The 22432-nt window shown below is 56.2% G+C and overlaps 1 protein-coding gene across 1 annotated transcript; it reads right to left on the bottom strand.

Moving 5' to 3' along the window:
* Positions 1 to 293: 293 nt before the first annotated feature.
* CDH15 (cadherin 15, type 1, M-cadherin (myotubule)) lies at positions 294 to 15762 on the bottom strand. Its single transcript, XM_006902858.1, has 17 exons — positions 15710 to 15762; positions 14887 to 15036; positions 14770 to 14842; positions 9942 to 10082; positions 9561 to 9719; positions 8956 to 9111; positions 7827 to 7971; positions 5627 to 5787; positions 4858 to 4986; positions 4262 to 4447; positions 3451 to 3704; positions 2974 to 3116; positions 2620 to 2856; positions 2231 to 2470; positions 1748 to 1884; positions 1447 to 1611; positions 294 to 494 (listed from the first exon to the last, which is right to left on the bottom strand). Exons 1-17 carry the CDS (start codon positions 15760 to 15762, stop codon positions 294 to 296), a joined length of 2730 nt encoding a protein of 909 aa, XP_006902920.1.
* Positions 15763 to 22432: the final 6670 nt, after the last annotated feature.

The raw sequence follows: 22432 nt of genomic DNA, 5'->3' as shown, positions 1-22432 counted from the left end.
GGTGTGGGAGTGGGGTGACCCACCCCAAGTCACGTTCTCCTCACATGGGGTGGGGAGACACTGCCTTTGACCACCATTTCCTGCTTCTAGTGTCCAGGGTCCTCCTGGGGAAACCAAGTGCTGTTGGGGCCCAGCGTGCTGCAGCCTCTCCCACCTGGCAGGGGTGGGGTACACCATTGGTCCCATGTCCAGGCATAGTGCCCACAGAGATAGCACCTGGCTTCACCAGCCAGGGTGGCTGGGCTAAGGCGGCGCCAGGGCCCTCCTGTACTCTGAGACACACCATTCAGGCCTCACTGGTGTCCGTACATGTCTGCCAGCCGCGCAAAGCGGGGCCCCCAGTCCCGGAGATAGTCATAGTCCTGTTCTTCGTCCCCCAGGCTGGACAGGATGGAGCTCAGTGTTCCTGCCACAGAACCGTCTCCCTCGTAGTCGTAGATGAGGGCTGTATCATAGGGTGGCACGCTGGGGTCACCATCTGCAGCCTCCAAGCCCTACAGAGGGGCCGAGGACACTCAGAGGACATGCATGGGGCCAACGTGTCCCTCACTCCCCCAGGCTAGATGACCCCTCAACCGGTGGCTGCAAGATGAAGCCACAGGGCCCCTTCCCTGTCTCCCATCCTGGAGTGCCATGTGGGCTCACTGGGCATAGACTGCAGCTACTAGAAGCCCCTCTCAGGGAGAGGCTTGAGGGGTGCAGGATCCCTCTGCAGCTGACACCCCCTGCCCTGCAGGCTGCTGCTGGCCCCTTTCCTTCAGGTAGGAAGAAGCTGGTTACCCCTGCCAGCACCCCCTCTTCCCAAAACACTATCCCTCTCTCTCCACTGAAGCAATATCAGGAGGCAGCCCCTTGCCTAGGCCCGAGATCTGCCTTTTAGAGGTTTTTAATGACCCCTCCTTCTGCGGTCTGCATCTGCCCCCTGCACACACATCCCCTCATACAATGCCAGGTACCTCCCTGAGTCAAGTTCGTCACCTGAGTCATGTCCCTGTCACCTGTGAGTCCCCTGCTCCCACACCCACCAAGGGGTCTCCAAGCTTCAGTTCATCTGGGCTGTGACTAGTAGTCTTACAGAAGCACTCAGAGTGGCGCTGTGGCTGCAGACTCGGGGCCTGGGTACAGCTCCTGCACTACGGGGTAGGGTTGTGGGCTTGCACGCAGCCATCAGGTGCTCTGTCCAGCCTGGTGATGCTCTGAAGCAGCACAGTGCATCACTTCACTCCCGGGATGTCCATGGCAGAGCTGGCCATGCCTGGAGCCACCATGCAGCACGCCTTCATGAGCACCTGGGACAGGTGCTCTAGGACTAGCCCTGTGCTGGGGGCTTGTGAGCTGCTCCCCTGACCACTGACCGCTTTGCTGCCTTCCGTGCGCATGAACACCCTCCTGGCTGAGATCAGAAGATGCCCTGGCCATGCGTCCTCCCGGCCCCTGGACACCTACATCATGGATGAAGCTGGCGATGTCGGCGGGGCTGGTGGGCAGCAGGCGGGCTGGGCCGGGCAGGCAGCCAGCTGGGGCATCACGACGCAGTGGTGGCCGCCCCAGAGGTCCACCAAGGGCCACCAGGTCTGTGGGGTGGCGCAGTTGGCTGAGGTCATAGGCATCCTGTGTGGACACGAGGATGGAACTGACCTCCGAAGCCTGGACACTTCTGGTGGCTGAAGTCAGCAGTGAGGCGAGGAAAGCCCACGGGGAGCCCCAAGGGCCCTGCACCCACACGGCAGCGCTCTGGTGGCCTCACCTGGTCCTCTTCCCCACCTCCCTGCTCATCGTAGTTGAGGATATTGTCCCGTAAGTCATCCTGGAAGATGGGCAGCAGCCCTTGGCCCAGAGACTGCCGCTGGCAGCGCGCCAGGAAGGCCACCAGCACCACGAGAACTGGATGTGGGGCACAGAGACAAGGGCAGGTCCTGCAGTGCCCAGGGACAGATGGGGTAGGGGGGTGGCTTCGAGGTGCGGGACTTGCAGCCCTGAGGGTCGCAGAGCGGGCAGGGCAGGACACAGGTCTGGGCGTTGGGGGTACCTGGGGCTTGGGGTGGTCTAGAGATGGGTTGGGCACAGGGCAGGGGACAGGTCCAGGCACTGAGGGTTCCTGGGACTTGGGGTGGAAGACAGGGCGGGTGACCTCTGGGTTCCTGGTAAGATGGGGGTGGGTGGGCCAGGGCCAGGGCCAGGTGGAGTGGTCTTGAGGCACGAGGGGATTGGTGAGGGGTCCGAGACTCACGGAGCAGCAGGATGACACTGCCCAGAACTACCAGCAGTGCGCCCAGACTGACGCCCGCGGCTCCCGAGAGCAAGGCTGCGGCCCCAGGCAGGCAGGCGCCATCGCTAGTGCAGCCACACACGCTCACATTCAGCTGGTGCTCTCGCTGCTGCGGTGGCTGGCCTGAGTCACCCAGCAGCAGGTGGATGCGGTACAGGCCCTCTGGCAGGTGGTGGCGCAGCCGCAGACGTGCATGACTCACTGGGGAAGGGGCTGTGGTCAGCTGGCTCCCGGGGGCGGGGGTCCTCCACCGCCCTCCTCCACCCCGCTGTGCCCAGGTGGGGGTAAGTGCAGGCTTCTGGGTCTCCATTCCCATCTGCCCTCAGGACGTGCTCCTAGTGAGGCCTCACCGTTGACCTGGCTGATGCTCCAGTTCTGGGCGAGCTCTGGGGTCCTAGGGCTCAGCTGGAAGTGGAAGGGGGCACCATGCGGGGGCAGGTCCTCATCGGTGGCCCCCAGGAGGAGGCCGGAGCCCCGTGCTGGCTCACTGCACAGGCTGCCGGCCAGCGTCGCTAGCAGGGGTGCATGGTCGTTCACCTCCAGGATCTCCACTGACAGGGTGCCTGTGGCCGTACTCGGTGGTGAGGCTGTAATGGGGGGGTGGGGTCACTTTGGAGCCAAATGCTCATGGCCAGGGCACATTCCTCACCTTACCGGGGCAGGAGTCCCTGCCTGGGTGAGAGACGAGGCCAACGGGCACCCACCGTCATCGCTCACGAGGATGACGGCCCGGTACCAGCCGTCCTTGAGGAAGGGGGAGGCAGGAGTGAGCACACGCTGAGTCTGGATCCGGCCGGTGGCCCTGTCCACTTGCAGCCAGTCCTCAGGGTCATAATCCTTGGAGTAGCTGTGGCAAGGACCAGGGGGAATGGGGCAGGGCAGCCTGGCCTGTGCTGGGGACTGTGGGTGTGTGGCCGTGTACCCCAACACACATTTACCGCCACACACTGACCCTAGAACAAACCCAATACCCCCAAACCACATCCCAACATAGTCATCCCAATACCCCAACATTCTCACCCCAACTCAATGCCAACACATACTCCTCCCAATAAAGCATCAAGCACACACACACGATGCTCAACCACACAGGACATTGGCAGACTGGGTGCTCCTGGATGGGGGTACAGGGTCCCTCAGGACAACTCTTCTCTCTCCACTGAGATTCCCAGCACCCTCACCTGAGCCTCTGCAGCTGCTGGATGTCAGGGTCATGTGCGGAGAAGGTGGCCACAGGGGTCCCTGGGGCCGCCCCCTCAGCCAGACTGGTCCTGAGTGGGTTCTGCCTGAACACCGGGGCTTCATTGACGTCCTGCACATGCACGCTGACCACAACCTGGCCCCGAGTGGCCCTGGGGGCAGCTGCCTGCAGTGGGGCTTCATTCTGCACTGAGACGAGGAGCTGGTAGTGCTCACGACTCTCATAGTCCAGGGGCTGGGGAGGGGGGTGGGGTGCAGAGCTAAGAATTGTGCTGCAACTGCCAGGCCCCCCTCGTGGGACCCTCACCCACCCGGCCCCACCCCAAACAGGGGCCCATCCTACATAGCCCCGCCTACCCATGGGGACCCACCCCAAGCAGCCCCAGCTACATGGCCCACACCACACACAGCCATGCCCACATGGCTCCTCCAACATGGGGACCAGACCCACATGGCCCTGTGCACATGAGATCCTGACCACTTGGTCTCTATCCCGCACAACCCTGCCCCACTGGGACACGCCCACAACAGGACCCTCCTCATAGCCCCTACTTTCCTTCTCTTTAAACCTTGAACAGGGAAAAAGAAATTCAAACAGCACAGAAGCACAGGCTACAAATCCCAGGAACGAGCAGCCCAGGGGTCCATCCAGAATTCGTCATCCAAAACCCACAAGTCCCACAGAGTGGCTGCATTGTCCCAGGGCCAGTCAGCTTGTGGTCACTCCCAGTCCAGTGGCTGCAGCCCTTCCCTTCAATGCCCACCCAGATCCATACTGACCGGTGTGCCCACCTTCACCACAGACAGGACACCTTCATTGGTCTTGGGGTCCGTGTGCACAGTGAACTGGCCATCAGGGTCCCCTTCCAGAATAGTGAACCTGGCCACCCAATTGGGAGAACCAGGCAGGTCTCTGTCCTGCACCTCTAGCCGGCCAACGTCCAGGCCACTGACTGCCTCAGGGGCCTCCAGGAACATCTGGGGAGGCCAAGCACTGGCATCAGTCAGGACAGGGGTGGGAGTGGAACAGAAATTGGGTTGAGAGATTCCCTGAGTCCGAGTCTGGGCCCCTCTGCCCCTCACCTGCTCAGCATACTCTCATGCTAATGGCTCCCTTCTGGCAGGCCCCTGAGAGCACCCCTCTCTCCTTGTCAGTTTTGTGGGAGCCCTGATGGATGGGGTTGGCCACCCTCCCCCAGTGAAAGTCTGGGGAGACCTGTCTTCCCACCCATTTTCAGGGGTTCAGCAGCACTCAAACGCTGGAGCACCTCCATCTCTGGGCCTTTATGCCTACACGGCTTCTGCAGGCTCTAACATGGAGAGAGAGCCACCTGGATGCTACTGCCACACCCCCTCTTGCCCTGTCCAGAGCTGCCGAGGCATGGCACCTGGTCCCTGGTGAACTCAGGCGCGTTGTCGTTGATGTCATCCACAGTGATGATGGCCGAGGCAGTGGCCGTGAGCCCGTCCCCAGACATGTCTGCCACCTGCAGACTCAGGTTATACACAGCAACTTCCTGTGGATGAGGACAGTGTGAGGAGACCAGGACTCGGGGTCCAGGGACCCGCAGGGCCCAAGTGTCGTGCCTACTTCCCAGAGCACCTGCTGCCTGGCGTCAGCAAGGGCCTCCTGGAGCATGCTGGGGAGCATCTAAGAAGCACCTGCTGAGTGCAGGGCACCACCTGACCTCGGAACGTGGCAGAAAGATGAAAAGACCCAGAGCACACAGTATCGGGAGGCCATGGGCAAACCCAGTGGGCTCTCTGGAGGTGGTGATGTCAGTACAGGGAGCCAGGCAGCTGTGGCTCGAGGTGGTCTTGGGAGGAGATGGCCAGTGCAGAGGACCCATGGCAAGCTACTAAAGAATGCTCAGTCCCCAGGGTAGGAACAAGTGTGGGGTGCTGCAGGCCGCTTGGGAAAGGGATCTCCTTCCTGTCCAAGGGTCTGTTGGCGGTGTCATGTGACCTATGCAGTCAAGATGTCATTGTGCCTCATCCCGCCCAGGGGAAACTGAGGTCCAGGAGGTCATGAGACTGTCCACAGGAGGTGAGCGGTCAGCTCGGTCGGAGTCTAGGGCCCCACACACCCTCAGGAAGTTGGCAGCACTCGGCCGCCTTCCTCCAGTGGGGTGGACACCCCCAGCCCTGCTGCCTCACCTCACGGTCCAGCCCCACTTGCACTGTGCGGATCTCGCCTGTACTCTCCTGAATGCTGAAGAAGCCAGGGCCACCTTGCGCCAGGATGGAGTACCGCAGGGCTGCATTCTCGGTATCCGGGTCATCCGCATCCGTGGCCTCCACCCTCATCACCAATGTGCCTGGAAGGACAGGGGGTGTGGGGCGGAGCCCAGCAAGGGGCGGAGCCCGTGAGGGGAGGGGCCTGCTGGGGGAGGGCAGAGCACACCGAGGGGCCGTGCCCTGTGAGGGGACCTGCTGGGGCTGATGCCTAGGGAGGGGCGGGTCCGGCAAGGGGCCAGTCAGTGCCCAGCGATGGGGCAGAGCCTGATGCGGGGCTGTGTCCAGCTAAGCGGAAAGGAGGGAGGTCTCAGAGAGGTATAGTTCTACGGAAGCTTTGGGCTATGGATTGAAGTGTCCCCCCAAATATACTGAATGCAGCGATGTAATGTCGAAGATCTAGGATGTTCCCCACGATTGAAGCAGTTGTAGAAGAATTAGGTGAAATGCAACCCTTAATCCCATCACAGCCCTGACCCCGAGTGAAGGGACAGTCCCTGGACTGGAGTGTAACAACTCTGTTCCATGAAGATGAGAGGGCCAAAAAAAGGGGCCCTCAGGAGCTTCGTGAAAGGACCTCCAGGAGTGGAGAGGGTCCTGGACTCAGAATCATGCTGGGAAGTTCCTGGCCAGCAGGGAAGGGAAACCCCACCAACCATCCCAGATGAGGGCACACACCAGGACCTTGCCCCACATCCGACAAAGGGCCTTCCTCTGGGGCTGGCACTGAAGCTGCCCTTTGAGCTTCTAAACTGTGAGAGAATAAATTCCTCTCTTCAAACAAGAACGGAGAACTGAGCCAGTGCCAGCCAGGCGTGCTCCAGCACTCCCAGAGAGGGCCCCTCCACGTGGAACCCGAGTTATCAACCTGAGCCAGCAACATCCCGTGGACCAGGTGAGTCCGAATCCTATGTGACCAGAGGTGCAAAGAGGAGAGGACTGGGCTACATAAAGGTAAGGCAGCTGTGCAGACCAGCAGCGAAGGACACCAGCGTCCCAGTAGTCAGAACCGCAGGAGGGGATGGGGCTCAGTCATCCCACCAATGCGGTCCTGCCTCCAGGCCCATGCCCTTTAGAGCTGCCCACGGTGGACCCATCACAACACCAAGGAGACTAAGACACCTGGCCCCCGACTGGACTCGGTGATCCGTTCTTGTCATCGCTCACATTGCCGATTCCAGGACACTGAGCCAGCCCCCTCCACCCCTGCAGTCTCCCTCATACCCAGGACAGGGTCAGGGCCTCAATCATGCCCACGGAGTGGGTTCTAACTCGCAGCAGCCTTGCATCAGCTTCCCAGGCTGTAAATCATTCCCTTCTTGAGAGTAACTAGTAGATTCGAACCACTGACTTTAGGGTTAGCAGCCCTACACATAAAGTATCCAGGTCCACGTATGCCACATATGTGAACATGACATCAAAGCCCTGACCTGTCTTATATAAGGCAGGAGGAGAGGGGATGGACACAGACAGACACACTCTCCCTCCCTCCCTCTCTCTCCACACCTGATGCCATTTTTCTGACTAGACATAGGACAGGCTGGCCCCAGGTCCCTGGACCCTACAAGCTACAGAACTCAGCTAGCTCTGACCCTTGTGAGGTGGGAGTCCCAGGCCCCTGGAGGTCAGAGGGGGCCTCTGATGCTTCCTGATCATCTGCTCTGAGGCAGGTGGTCACCCAGGGGATGGTGTCAAGGGCTGGACCTGTGTCCTGAGCAAGTCCAGGCACTGAGTCTCAGATGAGTGTGTTAGCTTTGCAATGAAAACATGGAGCTAAGTAGCAGCTACAGGGGGCTGCCGCCACGTGGTCACTGGGTGTGACAGAACGCAGGTGTGGACCAGAAGGGGTCACTTCAATGAAGGGATCCATCTACTGCTCCTCCCTCTTATTCTGGGGTTTTTTTTCCGCTTTGAAATTGAGGCGGAAGGCGCAAGCATCTCCATTAACTTCAGAAAAAAGATTGCCACATAGAGATCGAAGACTCTTATCTGGGGACCCTCTGAATTACCTCCAAAATTCTTAAAGAAGTTTCTGGGCCTCTGACCTGCCCAGCCCCTACTGAAACATCCCTCCCCTTCTGGGAGCTGGTGGGCAGCCAGGTGTCCAAGGGTCCCCCCTCACCTGGGGCAGCCCCCTCCAGCACATGGCCAGTGAACATTTCCTGCTGGAAGACTGGTCGGTTGTCGTTCTGGTCCACCACCACGATCTCCAGGTCTGTGGGGTCCTCCAGGGTGGATCCGCCCAGGTCCAGGGCAAAGGCCCTCAGCTGGCCAAGCAGAGAGCAAGGGCTGGCACTGCGGGCCCAGCGCTGGTGGCTCTGACAAGTCATGCAAAGGGGTCCTGCCTCAACTGAAGACCACCGGCCTAAGTAGATGGGGACAGGCCCTGGGCGGAGCGCATGCCAGGCCACGTAAGGCTTTTCTCTGAAGAGCCAGCCTGCCTTCAGTGGGCACATGCCTTTCATTTTAAGTGCTGCTTTCATTTCTTGCTTTGGCTGCCGAAAAGCTCACAGCTACATCACTGCCCTACTGAAGGGATGCTCACGAGGGTCCCTCCTTCTGGGTGGTCTCTGTCCTCTTTTGTTCCCCAAGGCACAACAAATTTTAAGTCTGCTCCCTGTTTTATGGGCATAATTTTCAGGGACAAAAAAGATACTGTGTATTTTCACACAACTCCTAAGGCAAACAGCACAGCCCCTTCAATCCACTGGTGCGTGTGCAGTGCGGGTGTTATCTGTGAGAGCAGAAAGGGGCCTTCCCCAAGCTCTCAGAGGAAGGTTCAGGATGTGCAGAAGGAAACGTCACTTTCTAAAGAAGCAAAGGTGGGAGATGGCATTGTCCAAGGCCAGCACAGAATGACATTTCAAGCATCCAGGCTCGGGTAGGCAGGTCCTGTTCTAGGAGGGAACTCGGAAAGGGTTCCAAGCTGTGCAAAGTTTAGTTGGGCTTCACAACAACTTAAAGAGTTCAGCCCTTAACACCCTGCCTCTTCTCACAGCCCCAGGCCCCAAACCCTCCGGGGAATGGTCTCCTGCCTGTCCCACCTTGATGCTGCTATCACATGGTAATGCTGGCTTCATCTCACTGGAGCTACCAGGATTAACAGGGAGGCGGCTGAAGGGCAAATCTGGACACCCATTGGAAACCTGGTCCTGCTGTCTGCCCATAGCCAGTTGACTCTTCTGTGCTCCTGCCTCCCGCCCCCATTCAACTTGGACCCTGGGAGGGGCCCACCCTGGAAGGGAGCCCACCCTGAAGCGGTCCGTCTTCTCGCGGTCCAGCATGGCGTTGAGGAACACCTTCCCTGTGAGCCTGTCGATGGAGAAGATGCCCAGCGGCTCCTTGTCCACACCAGGGCCCTGGATACCGTAGATGACACCGCCCAGGGGCTGCTTGTCCGATTTGATCTGAGGGTGTGCCCAGACATCAAGGGCCATCCAAAGCCTCAGGCCCCTTCCCAGCAGAGAGACATGGAGGTCCAAGAGGCCCCAAGACCCCCCAGAGCTATGCTCCAAGGATAGGCCTTCTCTGGTTACTCCCGGGATCTCTGCATCCTGGTCTCTAGGGACAGATTTGAGGGCAGTACTTGAAGGTGGATGCCTGCTGCAGATTGCACACAGGACACGCCCACATGGGAAGTGTCCACCTGGAGAGTGTCCATCTATTATTGTGTCCACTGGTGAGTGTGTCTACCTAGGGGTGTCCACCTGGTAGCACAACCCTTGGGGATATGGGTACCACCTCTCCCAAGTGTGGGCCTTTCTTCAGCCTAGACTCAGGCAGTGTTCCAGCTCCCACAGGACCCTCTGAGCTCTCAGATGTTGTGTGCCTGGCGGACCCTGGGAGGCCTCCTCACCTGCACCAGGGGGAAGGGGACCCGCTTGTGGTTCTCAGACACGCTGATGGGGGGGATGACCCAGGCTCTCCGCACGCGGCCCAACCCAGACATCTGGTGCCAGGGGAACAGGATGCTGGGTCTCTGAGGCCCAGGAACCTCCGTAGACAGGCTGAGGCCCTGCAGCAGGACAGACACAATCACATGACCACCACCCAGCGCCTGCCGTCTGGCCAGGCCCATGTGCTGACCTTGGCCATGACCAGGCTGGCCCCTTCCTCAGAGTCTGTGTGGTCCATTCCCTGGAAGACTGCCCTCAGCCTGTCTCTCCCCTGACCGGGGCCCAAAGCCCAGGATTCAGAACAGCTTGACAGGGAGGGGGACTCCAGATTCTGCACAGACCCCCAGCAACAGGACATGCCGCGAGTGCTGGGTCCCACAGGGGCCCTCAAAGATGACTCTGCTGCCGGGTGGCCACTGGAGGCCACACTCAGTGGGCCTTGGGGGGAGGCTCCCAGCAGGGGGCTGAGTCCAGAGTGTCAGCTGCCAATGAAAGACAGCTGGCAGGGGACTCAGGCCATTGGGCCATGGCAGCCGCTCCCAGAGGGCTCTGTGCTCATGGACAGTGGGTAACAGGGCTGATCCCAATGACTAGTCCTGTCCAGCTAGGGTGGGTGATGGTCAGAGAGGCCAGGCCAGTGAAAGGCCTGCATGGACTGTCTTGAGGGGTCAGATGGACTCAGCAGCTCCTCCCAGGTGTCAGGTATTGGGGTGAACAAGTGGTTGTTTCCATCCCTGGAAGCCAAGGATGCTGGTATACACCCCTCCCTCCCTCTATCCCCAAGGCCAGGGGTGGAGTCTGGGTGCAGGACAGGGCTGGTGGGAGCTGTGTGCCCCCCTCTCACACCATGGCCCTGACCAGGCTGAGTCATTGGCTGGGCCTGTTGGTAGCTGGAGGCCAGGTAGAGCCCCTACCTCTGCAGCCACGTCCTGGCCACAGAGGAACTCAGCGATGGCAGCTATGCAATAGAACCAGCACCCAAGTACAGCCACTGTTGCATGACAGCCCAGCAGAGGGGCCTGGGGCCTGCTGTTAGCTCTCTGGCTGCCCCTGTCCTGGAAAACTCACTTCAGGCCAGCAGATGGCAGCTCAGCCTTGAGACATGGTCAGGACGGCAGTCCTGCAGGTGTGTGTGCTTCTGCCAGAGGGCCCGTTTCACCATTAGCACTTCCCAGAGTGGGCGCAACCCGTTTGTCTGTCTGTCCCTCCTGCCATCTCTCTCTCCCCCTCCATCTCAGTCCTGAAGGCCCTGTTAGAAGCTGGCTAGAGGGCCCGGTGGACAGTCCTCTCACTGGACAAAGCGGCAATGCCAGGAGCTGTGGCCCCAGGAAGTGAGGTCCCAGGAGACCAGGCCATGTGCCCCGGCCACACGGGAGGACATGGCTGAGGTGGTTCAGTGTGCAGAGCCCAGACCGCACCCCCCCCCCCCCCCCCCCCCGGCCATCACAGAGCAACATGCTTTCAAAGAAGCCAATGACCAATTCCCAGTGTGGCTGCCAAGACCTTGGGGTCCACCCTCTGGCAGAAATGTCCACCCACCCGTACAGCCCTCCTTCCCTGCCCCACCCCCCAGCTGCTCGGCGAGGGGCCAGCATGGCCAGCAAAGCCTGGGAACCTGGGCCCTTGGCCTGTTCACAGCCCAAGTTCACAAGGTGGCTGGAAACCACAGTTCCTTGGCCAGGCAGCTGCCCAGATCAGGGGTTGTGGCTGACAGGGGTGGATTGGCAGGGTCTCGGCCACTTCTGGCCCCCAGGGGCCTTTGAGGAGTCTGCTCTTTGTCACATCTCCCATTCCCTTGGTCCAGAATCTAGCTGACATGGGGTGGGGGCTTGGCACAGAGGGGAGCATGCTGGAGGGTGGCATTCAGGCCAAAGCCACATCAGCAAAGCCAGCTCTTAGACCCCCAGCATCCGGGACACAGGGACAAAAGCATCCTTGAGAACAGAGCTGAGTGGACACAGGACATGTCCCAGGCAGCACTCTCTGTCCCCAACTAAGCCACACTTCCCAACACGGAGTGACATACTCTCAGCTGGGCCTCAGACCTGCCCGTAACCAGGAGCACAGAGGCCACCTAGACCTTCAGACATCAGTGCCTGTGCCCTGAGCCTCGCTGGGTCTACCTCAGCCCCCGGTCCCCAAGGAACTGCAGACAAAGGAACCCTGAGTCCCCAAATGTCCAGGGCCATTGGTCACCAGGGGGCTGTTACCTAGAGAGGACATGCTCCACAGCCCGCAAACTAGCCCCTCCCATGCTGCAGCAGTCCCCAAGGGAGAGTGGGGGCGCCCGACAGTGAGAGCCAGACCACGTGTGAGCCCTGTCATGGGGACTCAGTTCTCAAGATGGCCCGCATGTCCACTGTCCACGCCTGCAGACAGGCCAGCCAGTGGCCCTGGAGAACACCAGCACATGAGGACAGTCACAGGCCAGAGCTCCTGGCCAGCACCCTTTGATCCACTGCTGGCTCCATTTTGACTAGTGAGAGAAGGCCAGTCAGTGGACGAGCACTGCCACCTTCTACTCAGGCCTCTCCCCTGCCCCCACAGTCCCACGGAGCCCCCTCAGGGTTAGGTCTGGATGGAGCGGGGGAGCTTCCATGTGCGGTGTGTCCCTTGAAGACATCTCAGGTCCGGAACAAGGCATTGCCGGCCTGTGGGGCTCAAGTGAGAGGCCGGCAGCTCTGTCGTCCCTATGCTGACAGGGTCCTGGGCTGGACAGTGGACTGGTGCTCACACCCTGCCCTTCCCTTTTGGTTGGTCACCCTCTTAGGGACTCAAGGCCAATCTTGGGTCTCCAGGCCGAGTGCGGTGAAGAGAAAGACAAGGCTCGGGGAGTCTTTCCTGGCCTTCGTGGGGGTCTTTGTGGGATCCAAGAGGCAGGACAGTGTGTCATTCTACCAAGGCAGCGTGGGGAACAACGGGTTTTCAAAGTCCAGCCAGATGTTACTTGCCAGCTGTCTCAGATTCTAGGAATGGTTGTGGGGCAGGGTGGGGTTTGCCTGGGAGTGTCCTGCCCCCAGCACCTGGGAGAGGCCTGAGATACCCCTTGAGGAAACCCAAGCCTGGTCTCTCCCCTTCTGCTGGAATCTAGGGCCCCAGCTCCTGGACACCCAGTTGGAGCCAGGCATGCCAGGAATGGGCAGCTGTCAGCCTGGCCCAGCAGAGACCTCTGAATGCTTCGCTCCTCCCGCCCCAAGGCCCACCCATTCCAGCTGCTGCTACTGCAGGACCAGAAGGGGCTGGGAGGGCAGCTGCCCCCTCCCACAGAGATAGCTGCAGACCACCAACACAGCAGTCATCCTGCCCAGCCCCCAGGGAGACCCCAGACCCCAGGTAACTTGTTCCCTGGAGTCAGGAGTCTCTGCTGCTGCAGGTCCTCCTGGCTAGCACTGGGGTCCACTAACCTTAGTCCAGGCAAGCACTCTGCCAAGCACTCCACCCCCTGTGTCTCCCCCCCCCAAAAAAAAATGCCCAACTGCTCCTGCTCTGGCCAGCCACACTCCCATGCTTTTACCACCTCTAAGGTGAGGTCCTGGCTAAGGTGCAGTTCCAGGTACAGGGTAGGGACCCTGAGGTCCCCTGGGCTGGTGGACAAGGCTGGTGGCAGCCTCACTGGGCGGGGGCAGGGCTGCTTGGAGCTCCCTGCTGGCTTTGGTGGTCATGGAGGTAGAGGAATTAGGGTGAGGGGAGAGGGAAAGACTGTAGTCTGAAAGTGGAGTTGGAGGAAGGAGGCGGAGGGTCCTGGCCCTCATATTTCAGCCGGCTGGAGAGGCCTCTCACACTACTCCAGCAGAGTGCAGGGGCCAGGCCCCCACCAGCTCTCCACGCTCACTGACTCCCGCCAGCTGTTCGGATGGGGGTAGTGGGGAGGCGCTTTGTAATAGCCTGAATGGGTGGAAAGGGTGGAGGGAGACAAAGAGATAGCCAGCAGGCTCCAGACCCCAGCAAACGACCCACAGCTTTGGGAACCAGGGGTTTTACCAGCAGGGCAGCCAGGCCACAGGAAGGGGCAGCCCCCAGGTGGGATGGGTGACTCTCACTGTGGTCCCAGTATTTTGTGGATGTGGATCCCAGGTTTGGGCATCAGGATGGTGGTGCAGGTACCCAGAATGTGGGACCAGGCTCCCTTTTGGAGCCAGCCCCACTGTGGAGGGGCAGCTCACAGAAGCATGTGGTCAGCAGGCAGGGTAGAACCACCAGATGAATGATGGGTGCTTGGCTTTTCTGGGGACTAAAGGGTTGGGGAAGCTCCAAGGCTGGGCACTGGGCAAGGGTGTCCACTGATGCCTGCTCACCTGTGGCTCCATACCCCTCCATAGCTAAGTCTCCCCTGCCCACCCTGTTCCTTCTGCTGATGAAACCAAATGAAATGAGGGCAGTCCACCTCTCCCAGGGTGGTAGACTAGCTGGTAGAGGGGCAGAGAAGGTGCTTGTGGTCCTCTGGGAGGAAGCCTAGCTGAGTCCTGTGTTCAGGTGTCACTGACTCAGCCACACCCCCTGAGGGGAGGGAGCCACCTGGGGTCTCTGCCCAGTGGTGACTTGGCTCTGTCCAGGGAGGGCCCTCTTCCACTGTACCTCTTCCCAGGTCAAGTGCCAGGATCTGGGGTATAGAGAAAAGCTGACGGCAGACCAGCAGGTCAGGGGATGAGGAGGGGCTGCAGATGGGCACAGAGTATGGACAGCCGCTGGGGGCAGGGCTCAGCAGACTCCCAGTGGAACAAAGCCCCTAACTGGCCACCACCCCCAGCCCAGGGCAGGTGCGGGTTCTTCAGGACACCATCCCGGGCCAAGGAGGGCTGCGTGCCAGCCTGGACCTCAGGAGTGATTCCTCAGAGAGAATCCTGGATCCAGCTCCTGGGGGTAGAGGGTGTCTGTCTGCTTCCCCACCTGAGCCCGGCAGGGCTGAGGGGATGCCTAGGTCCCACCATTCCAAAAGGCAAGGAAAGCTTACTCAACAGCCCCTGTGTGTACTCTTAGGCTCCATCCTGGCTCCCCCAGTTTGGGGTGACTCCACCAATTTCGCCTGCACCCTGGTCCTTCTGGCCTTTAGGCCGGGCCCTTCAGGGCGCCCTAGTTAGCGCTACTACACCCTAGCAGCTCCCACTTTAGTTCACGACTGCCCTGAGGATCCGAGAGGAGCAAGATCTCCCTCGGGATGCTGAGCCTTACCTGGACCAGCAGCCCAAAGGCTAGGAGCAGGGGGATGTCCATGAGTTCCCTGAGGTGAGTGTCTGCACGTCTCCTGCTCAGACCGAAAAGAGTGCCGGCCAAGATGAGTGACAGCACAAGTGCGCGAGGGCCAGGGGCCTTGACAGCACGAGGGCGGGCGGGCCCTGGGCGGGGCCTACAATGAGTGACAGCGCAAGTGCGCACGGGGCAGCCAGCACGAGCGTGGGCGGGATCAGAGAATGATTGACAGAGCTAGTGCGCTCCAACCTGACACAGCACGAGGGCGAGGGGGTGGGGATTGGGCGGGGCCAGGGGCTGAGTGACAGCACAGATGGAGAGCTTGGGACCTTGACGGGGCTGACCAAGTCTGGAGCAAGGGCTGGGTTGGGTCAGAGGATGAGTGACAGCACTCACATGTGTTTGTGGTTAGGGGCTTCATTAGGTGGAGAAGGGCCTGAGTGCCAGAGGCGGGGCCAGGGATGAGTGACCTTGCATGTGCATGCCCTGTGGGAAGCCTTGACCTCACAAGGGCCAGTGGGGAGGGGCCTGAGGAGAGGCCTGAAAAGATTGACAGCAAGTGCTCTCCCTGGGGTAGGGGGTAGAACAGGACCAGGTGGGGCGGGGCCAGGGCAGGGCTAGTGAATGACCGCTCATGCGCTTGAGGGTGGAGTCAGAGGTGACAAGTGGAAGAACAAGGCGGGCTAGTGACCACGTGCTGCCACTTGAAAACTAGGAGGGCACGTGTGCAGGTGGGGCTGTGAGGAAGAGGAGGGAGCAAATGGCAGTACCCAAGTGGGCGTGGCTGCGAGGAAGGGGCGTGGCCTAGCTGGCTGTGCGGTGGCGATTGGGAGCTCCAGACACGTGGGCGGGGCGGGGTGGAGGGGGCCAGAAGGCGCTCAAGCGGGGTGCACTCCTGGGTGGAACCTCTGTCCACTCGCACCTGGGCTGCTCCACCTCTCCACTCCAGCTGTTCACGCCTGCCACCTTCTCCATGGGCGCAGGAAGAGGCTGAAAGTAGATTTGAGGACAGTCCAAGGCTCTTTCCACTTCTCCCTCCTAATAGGAACCTGCCTGCCTCTTCCAGGGTCTCCCAAGCATAGAGACGCTTCTGGAGTTGGGGAAACCCACACTGCCCACCACAGCCTTAGGATCCATCAAACCAAGGAGAAGGTGTAGCCTGTGTCCAAGCACCTTCACAGATGTGTGTGTTTGCACGTATAAAACTGAACATGCATGTACTAGACTGTATTGTGTGTGCATGCAAAAACCACATGCACATATAAGCTTGCCTGCATGTGAATCACATCTATGTGAGCGTGCAAGACTGTGTGTGCGTAACACTCATCGTGTGTGCGCATAAGACCTGGTGTGAATGTGTAAACACACGCATCGTGGGATGAGCTCAGGAAGCCACAGGGCAGACCCTTTGGCCAAGGGCCAACTAAGCAGACCGTGGCCCAGCAGGCAGCAGAGTCATTTGAGCCCAGCACGGTTCACCTGGTGATCTGTTTATCTGCACACACAGACATGTCACACCCAGGAGTAGCAGCGGCTCTGCGGGCAGTGCTGCAGGAGGCAACATCCCCCACCTTCTGCTGGCCTAGGCCTCTCTGCTCACACACGCAAGTCATTCCAGGCTCAGCTCATCCTGGGGCCGGCTGATGGTGCAGCCTCGACATTACTGGGCCCTCCTGAGGCAGCTGGAATGAGATCCGATGTCTCCAAGGTCCTTCTCCCCCACTGGGTAGTCTTTGGGGGACAAGGGCACACCCCTCACCCCCCTCCCTCAACATCCATCCTGCCTTGAGTAGGCTCAAAGTTCATGTGTGCATGCATGGGGCGGGGGGGGGGGGCGCTGGAGGGCAGACGAGGAAAGGCCTGTGGACTGTGCTGGTTTCTTTGGAGCACGGAGGGTTCTGCAAGGCCCAGCACTACCCCCAGGCTTCACTGGTCACCCCTCTCTGAGGCCTCTGCTCTCTCCAGATGGCCCGGCAATGGTGTAGGTGTGGGCACCATCTGTGCCCGTGGTGTCCCTGGAATGAGGCCAGGATTGGAAAGGAAGGGCGGGCACAGTTCTCCAGGTGCAGAGGGAGAAGAGACATTTCCTTCCCAACCTGGGGCACTGTGACTGGGCAGTGGCCCGCGGGGACCTCAGAGCTGGGGTGGTCTAGCCCTCTTACCTTTTTGGGGTGCTTGCTTCTTGGCAGAGGTGTGATAAACAAGTTCAAAAGCACTTCTCTTGCTGCAGAGGGGACCTCTTCCCCATGCTAGGTGCCACTGAGCAGACTGTGACTGTTTCCCTGTGGACGATGGACTGGAGCACGGTCCAGTGCTGGGCCGCTGTCTGAGCTCATCACAGCCACTGCGTCAGTCTAATTCCTGAAGGGTCTTCCTTCTCGCTGACTCTCTAGGCATGCTGTCCTTCTCTGGCGACTGCGCCCTCTGATGACACGCTCAGCCTACGTGAGTCGAAGTCGCAACGTCTCTGCGTCTGAGGAGCACTCTGGCCGCACTTCCTCCAAGATAGAGTTGTCTGTTCCTTTGAAGTCCACTGTTGATTATTCAACAGTCTTCACTGACACTGTAATTGGAAGGCATTCTCTTGGTCATATTTGTTACCCAGCTTTTACATGTATATGAGGTGATTAAAAGATGCCGGTGGGCCGGGTGCACGTCAGTCCTCACACTGACATTCTCGCTTTTCAGCTCTTAAAAAAAGTCTCTGAAGATTGGCCCAATGCAAACTCCCTGACCGCTGCTCCCATGGACACTGCCTGTGGATCCAAATAAAGAGAAATCTTAGGCAAGTGCAGCCATTTGTTAGGTTGATGTTCATTGGTCCCAGTTGTGAGGACTTTTATTCACTGACATGTAATCCTATACAGACCTGCCAATACCACTATCTTTCAAACATACACACCACAAACAGCAAATGCTGGCAAGGTTGTGGAGAAACGGGAACCCTTATTCACTGTTGGTGGGAGTGTAAAATGGTGCAACCACTGTGGAAGGCAGGATAGCGCTTTCTCAAAAAGTTGGAAATAGAGATACCATTTGACCCAGCAATTCCACTACTGGGAACACACCCTAAAGAAACAACTGCCACCCAAGCATATCTATGCGCACCCATGTTTACTGCGGTTTTGTTCACAATAGCCAAGATATAGAAACAATCCAAAGTGCCATCAACAAATGAATGGATAGAGAAGCTGTGGTATATACACACAATGGAATACTATGTTGCAATGAAAAACAAGGAACTCATGAAATATTCTACAAAATAGGTGACCCTGGAGGACATTATGCTGAGTGAAATACCTCAGTCACAAAAGGACAAATGCTGCATAGTGTCACTATTGTAAAGTGGGACTGACATCAGGGTTGAGGGGGAAACTAAGTGGGGATCAATAATGTATACTGCATTGAAACAGATGAGGGAGAGAACCGTTTAGGAGGAATATATGATTAGGCATTACATCAGGACAAGAGTCCAGAATGAAAACTGCACAGTGGAGTGGACTGGGGTGCCAATGATTGTATAACAATGAGAGAATCTTTTTTCTTTTTACTTTTCAAAGACAAAATCAAACCAGGGGAAAGGGTAGGCAGGGAGGAAAGTGTACAACAATGAACGAGTGTAAATTCAAAGTCTCTGTAAACTTTCATTAAAAGAAATTTTAAAAAACCCCACACACATATGCACCAACAACCAGAGCCAAAGAGGAAGAAATAGAAGATTTCTACTGCCTTTTGCAGTTGGACATTGACTGATCATATAATCAAGAAGCTTAATGGGTGACTGGAATGCAAAAGTTGGGGACAAGGAAGAAAGATGAGTAGTTGGAAAACATGGACCTGGTGACAGAAATAAGGCCGGAGATAGAATGATAGAATTCTGTACAATCAATGATTTATTAATTGCAAATACATTTTATAAGAGACACAAATGACCTCTCTTGGGCCCTCGCTTCCAACATGACAAAGAAAAGGAAAAACAACGGTCCTGCAAAAAGGACTGCGGCCGCGTGCAGCCTATTCACTGCCCGGACCACGCCCACTGCGTGCCCAAAGACAAGGCAATTAAGACGTTCATCATTTGAAATATAGTAGAGGCAGCTGCTGGCAGGGACGTTTCCATCAAGGGCGTCTTGACACATATGTGCTTCCAAAGCTCTGTTTGAAGTTGTGCTTTTATGTGAGCTGTGTCCTTCATAGCAAGGTGGGGAAGAGCTGCTCTCCTGAAGCCCAGAAGGACAGACATCTCTACCCAGAGGGAGACCTGTAGGTGCTGCCTTGCGACCACCACCAAAGCCCATGGAAGGATCTGATTCCTTAAAGGTGCAAGAAAAAACTCATCCGAAAAGAAAAGAAAAAAAAACCAAAAACCAAATCACAAATGGCAGCTATGCACATGGCTCTCATCTGAATCATAGGAATCAGACTGATTACACCTACAGAAAGAAATCACTGGAGACGCTCCTCACTAGCTGTGAAAACTAGACTAAGTGCTGACTGTGGAACAGACCATCAACTACTCACATGCAAAATCTAACTAAAGCTAAGAAAATGAAAGCAAACCCACAACCACCAAAATTCAACTTTAAGACTATCCCACCTGAATTTAAAAACCATCTTAAGAACAGGTTTGAGAGGGAGCTCTGGTGGCCTAGTGGCAAGAAGCTGCACTGCAATCCCAGAGACACGTGGTTCAAATTCACCAGATGCTCTGCTGAAGGAGGGACAATCTCCTCCTGTACCAGTCAGATCCGATTTGACAGTACACACACACAAATAATAATAAAAGAAAAATCAATAATAAAAGATCAGGTTTGAGGCCTTGAAGACTAATGAACGAAGACCAGGTGAGCTGTGGGAAGATATCAAGACTAGCATCCAGAAGAGTGCAAAAGGTCATCACAAAGACAGAGGAGGAAGAAAAGACCAAAATGATGTCAAAAGAGACACTTAGGGGAGCTCTGGCGGCCTAGTGGCAAGAAGCTGCACTGCAATCCCAGAGGTACACGGTTTGAATCCACCAGATCCTCTGCCGGAAAAGGAGGGACAATTTCCTCCTGTACCAGTCAGATCTGATTTGACAGTACACCCACAAAAAAATAATAAAATAAAAATTAAAAAAAGACACTTAATATTGCACTAGAGCGCTGAGAAGCCAAAGCAAAGGGAAGAAATCAGGAAGTCAAGGATCTGAACAGATGGTGTCAAAGGGCAGCTTGGGAGGACAAAGCAAAGTATTACAATGAAATCTACAAAGAGCTGGAGTCGGAAAATCAAAAGAGACAAACTTGCTTGGCATTTTTTTCCCATGGCATTTCTTAAGTTGAAGGAAGAGGAACAATTTCAAGCTTCGAGTAACAACACTTTAGGATGCCAAGGGCAGAATACTGAATGATTCAAGAAGCATCAAAGGAAGATGGAGTAGGGAGCTTTGGTGGCCTGGTGGCAAGAAGCTTTGCTGCAATCCTGAAGGTGCACAGTTTGAATCCACCAGATGCTCCGCTGGAGAAGGAGGGGCAATCTCCTCCTGTGCCAGTCGGATCAGATTAGACTGTACACACAAAGGGGGGGGGAGAACATGGAGGGAGTACACAGAGTATCTGTACCAAAAAGAATTGGCTGATACAGAAGAATTTAATGAAATAACATATGACCAAGAGACAATGGAGATGAAGGAGGAAGTTCAAGCTGTTCTGGAGGAGGGGTGGGGGAAGCCCCAGGAATTGATGGAATACCAATTAACATATTTTAACAAACAAATGCAGCCCTGGATATGCTCACCAGGTAGTACCAAGAAATCTGGATAACAACTACCTGGCTGACTGACTGGAAGAGATCCATATTAATACCCATTTCAATAAAAGGTGATCTAAGAGAATGTGGAAACTATTGAACAATATCACTAACATCACACACAAGCAAAAGACTGCAGAAGAATATAAAAAATGACTGCAACAGTACATTGACAGAAAACTGTCAGAAGTGCAAGCTGGGTTTAGAAGAAGCCGTGGTACTAGGGACATTATAGCCAGTAGTAGATGGATCTTGGCTGAAAGCAGAGTAGAAGGATGTGTATCTGTGTTTTATTAACTGTGCAAAGACATTTGATTGCATGGATCACAAAAAATTGTGGCTAACCTTGAGGAAATCCTAGAACATTTGATTGTGCTTATACAAAACCTATACTTGGACCATGAATCAGTCATCAGAACAGAGCAAGCAAACACTACATGCTTCAAAATCAGGAAAGGAGTGAACCAGGGCTGTGTCCTGTCTCCATACCTTTTCAATCTATAAGCAGAACAGATCATTCAGGAGGCTGGGCTTTATGAGGAGGAATGTGGCATCAGGATTGGAGGAAAAATAGTCAACAACCTATGTTATGAAGATGACACAACCTTGCTCGCTGAAACTGAAGAGGACCTGAAGCATTTGCTGCAGAGGGTCAAGGACCGTAATCTTCCAGCATCAAGAAGACAAAGATTTTCCCCATGGGGCTGATTGGCAGCATCATGATAGATGGAGAGGAGATTGAAATTGTTAATAATTTCAGCTTGCTCAGATGCACAATCAACATTCTTAGCACTGGCGGTCAGGACCTCAGAAGATGGACTGCATTGGGAAAAATCTGTCAGCGTCTTTCCAGAGTGAAAAGAGCAATGAGGCCATGGTCTGCTACACATCAGAGAGCTGGACAGTGACTAAGGGTGACAGAAAAAGAATCCCTTTGAGTTGTGGTGCTAGAGAAGAGCACTGAACATACCATGGATTCCCAAGAAAACAAGTCTGTCCTGGAAAAGGTGAAACCAAGTTACTCCTTGGAGGCAAGGATTGTGAAGCTCTGTCTCACATACTTTGGGTGTGTTGCCAGGAGGTACCCTGGAGAAGGACATCATTCTTGGAAGGGTTGATGGGTAGTGTAGGAAAGAAAGACCCCAGATGAGACGGATTGACAATTAACTGGGATAATAGGGGTAGGTGTGTCAGAGGCAGGGAGATTGGCTCAGGACAGGGTCGATATGTTTGGCAGTCGACTCATGTCACATAACAATAGCAATCTATACCGAAGGCTGCAATGTTTGATATTTATCAGTAAGTGCTTCAAGTCCTTTTTACCCTCCATATGCAAGGTGATGGCATCTGCAAATTATAGCTTGTTGAGGAATTTTCCTCCAGTCCTGATGCCAAGTTTTTCCTATAGTCTAATTTCTCAGATTATTTGCTCTGCACATGTGGTGAAAACACTCAGTCTTGACATGCATCCTTCCTGATTTTAAACTCTGCGGTCTCCACTTGTTCTGTTTGAATGGCTGACTCTTGTGTTAGTTGTAGGTTCCACATGAGCACAATTAAGCATTCCCAAATTCTCATTTTTTCACAATGTTATGATTCACGTACTTGAATATCAGTAAAACACAGGTCATCATGTTCCTCCTTCAGCGTGGAAACTCAGGCTTGACTTTGTTCTTCAGTTCTTTGTGCTGGAGAAATGCTGAGCAAGCTCTCCTCTTCAGGGTTTCTGATTACAGCTCTTCGCACATTTCATGGTCCTCCTTGTCTTTTGAGCTGCCTTTTGCAATCATCCACTCATCCTGTTACTCAGCACCCCCTCAGTGGTGTGGCCTCTTGGGGTTCTGGTGCAGGCTTC

This window comes from Elephantulus edwardii, unplaced genomic scaffold, assembly GCF_000299155.1.
Source record: "Elephantulus edwardii isolate Elephantulus edwardi_28Jun2011 unplaced genomic scaffold, EleEdw1.0 scaffold00463, whole genome shotgun sequence".
Taxonomy (NCBI): Eukaryota; Metazoa; Chordata; class Mammalia; order Macroscelidea; family Macroscelididae; genus Elephantulus; species Elephantulus edwardii.
Note: the sequence above shows the minus strand (reverse complement) of the source record. Positions and strands in the feature narration are given on the sequence as shown.

What these genes read in the sequence shown, in the direction of transcription:
- CDH15 (XM_006902858.1), bottom strand. Translation starts at nt 15,762, where the DNA reads ATGGAGAAGGTGGCAGGCGTGAACAGCTGGAGTGGAGAGGTGGAGCAG. An exon ending in AGAAGACGGACCGCTTCAGG is followed by an intron (nt 7,972 to 8,955) that starts GTGGGCTCCCTT and finishes CTGCTTGGCCAG; the next exon opens with CTGAGGGCCTTTGCCCTGGA. An exon ending in GCTGGAGGGGGCTGCCCCAG is followed by an intron (nt 5,788 to 7,826) that starts GTGAGGGGGGAC and finishes CTGTCCTTCCAG; the next exon opens with GCACATTGGTGATGAGGGTG.